Source organism: Atta colombica, unplaced genomic scaffold, assembly GCF_001594045.1.
Source record: "Atta colombica isolate Treedump-2 unplaced genomic scaffold, Acol1.0 scaffold236, whole genome shotgun sequence".
Taxonomy (NCBI): domain Eukaryota; kingdom Metazoa; phylum Arthropoda; class Insecta; order Hymenoptera; family Formicidae; genus Atta; species Atta colombica.
This window is the reverse complement of record NW_017259334.1, coordinates 49,404-51,922: the sequence shown is the minus strand read 5'-3', so window position 1 is coordinate 51,922 and position 2,519 is coordinate 49,404. Positions and strand designations below refer to the sequence as shown.

The window sequence follows — 2,519 nt, the reverse complement described above, 5'->3', positions numbered from 1 at the left end:
TTAATTTTTTATAAAAGACACTTTTTTATAAAAGAACAATGCAAAACATTTCCTTTTAATTATTTTTTAATTATTTTCTCATTATCATTATTATTTTTTGGTACCAAATAATAATTTTAAAAAAGAAAGAAGAATATATATAAATATGTATGAATATATATTTTATTTACATATATACATTCATTTCATGTATAATTATATAATTTATAAACATTAATATTGGAAATAAGACCGTTTATGTTAGATACATTACTTTAGATATGAAATGCCACTAAATCTGGTCTGAATGTTAAGATGTTGAATTATTATATATATTCATTTAAATAAATTAACAATAAAAATCGATACATGGTCAAATTTTAAAACAAATTTCTTAATGGCATACACCACAACGCAAGATGTTCGCAGCTAATATTTTATATTTTATATCTTATTAATTTTAAATTAGAAAGACAAATAGACCATGACAGATTGCAAATGTTTATAATTGGTTCAAAGTTCTTTTAATAAAAAGTCGTTGCAGATTGCGAGGAAAACTCCATGATGACTGCACCTTAACGCCTATATGGAGACATTAATTGGCCATTAATTGTTCACGGAGCAAAAAAGATCGAAAACAGATGATCGAAAATTGGTTGGTCAAAATTTGCATGCGACAAGAAATAAAATGGTACGTTATTTACCGTGAGTTCACGCGTATTGCCCTTTCTATTGTCTACGAATGAACCATGTACACTGCACGATAATCGTACAGACTTTAAGTATACCAAGCTCTAGGGTTCTAGGGCTCTCATTGAGCTCTCTGGCATCTGTAATAAAGCATTGTTGTGCAATTGTTAAACAAATCAAGATATTACCTGCGAACGCCATCGAATTCAACAGCCCCTTGTCGAACATCGTTAACTGAAGATCACATTCGGCGGATGGTAGTACATAGGACATTGCTGACGACGAAAAGATACTGGAGAAGCTGGCCGGTAGTACCGCCAGTAATAGCAAATAATTAAATTTTCCATATCCTAGCACACAGATAAAAATATTTTAACATATGCACATTGAATTAGTTTTGTTTTTAGTGTTTTCAATGAAAAATATTCATAATTAACATATTTAATCTTGAAGATCATCAATAATTATCGATGTAATAGAGGAAATTGTTGGCACAAGAAAAGATAAGTTGACATTACATTTATTTATGTACCTATTTATGTACCTATTTATAACGAAAGAAAAAAATAAAAAGTTACCGTAAAATATCTCTTTTATAATGTGTACTTTTTCCTATTAATAAAGAAGTATTACAATAAAAAAAAAATTTGATTGAACAAGAGATACAATAAGTAATTATAGTCTTCAAGTATTTTAAAATTTCGCACTGCTTGAGAGAATAATTTAAATTTTAGAAAAATTAGTTAAAAGAAAAATTTTTCTGTCACTATGCTCTACATATTATTTTAATAACATAACGTTTAATAACAATAACGTTTATAATGAAATAATAAAGTTAAATGTATTGGGTTGTCCGGAAAGTTCGTGCCGATGTTGAAGGAAAATTGAAACGCAGAAAATTTAAATTTTAATATACATTTATTAAATTATATAGGTTAGTCGAACTTTCCGAACAATCCAATATGTAGACACATACGACTCATATTTAAAAAAACAAATGAATTCGATTGGATGCACTCTGTGCGCATCAGTGCACATTAGAGTCGTCATATACAAATTAACATAAAAATGTATTAAAGAGTTTGCGAGTTATCGCGAGTGATCTATTGTTAATGCCAATATTTCGTAAATCTTACTTCTCTCTCTATCTTTATTTCAGGACGAGGAGCGCACTGATATTGTATCAGTGCAATGTACTCCTCATCCTAATAATGTGAACGGCAAAGTTGATCATGAAGTAGGACACGGTGATAATCTGCAGACCTTAGCTACAGTGCATTCTCGAATTTTATTATAAAAAATTTACGCAGGATCATTCCTGGCGTAAAAATACAGAAAAAGTCTTTCTTTAGTATAGCTTAATTATAATAATTAGTTATTATTTAAACGATCGAATATCGAAATTGTGAAAATTGTGAGAATGAAAATGAAACTTTTTCTGCATTTTTATACTACTATACTATATTTTTATAGAGTATTCGGTACTACTTTAGTTCTTATTACTTTTTAAAACTAGTATTTAAAGTTTAGGGTTGTATTTTATGATTGCCACTATTTTTTTTCTCAGTGTGATATAAACAAAAATTTAACACACACACACACACACGCACACACACACACACATATTACATCTTGCTATGTGTGCGAAACGGTACTTTAAAAAATCAATATCTCGTACAATTGATATTAATTTTTATTGTTGATTCATATTATTGATAATAATATAATCATGTAATGTTATTCTGAATTTTTATATTTTTATTAAATACTGATTATTGTAAAATATTTTGCATTTATTGTGTATACCTATTTGCAATTGTTATAAAAATTAAATCGAGATATACATATAT

At 27.7% G+C, this 2,519-nt stretch overlaps 1 protein-coding gene across 1 annotated transcript in view; it reads right to left on the bottom strand.

Annotated features, from left to right (window-relative positions):
- The window catches only part of LOC108688596 (synaptic vesicle glycoprotein 2B-like), an 11,133-nt gene that overhangs the window by 7,713 nt on the left and 901 nt on the right, over positions 1–2,519 (bottom strand). The window contains exon 3 of the mRNA XM_018194910.1: positions 858–1,019. Within this exon, the coding sequence (XP_018050399.1) occupies positions 858–1,019 (162 nt within the window). The remainder of the gene's footprint in view (positions 1–857; positions 1,020–2,519) is intronic.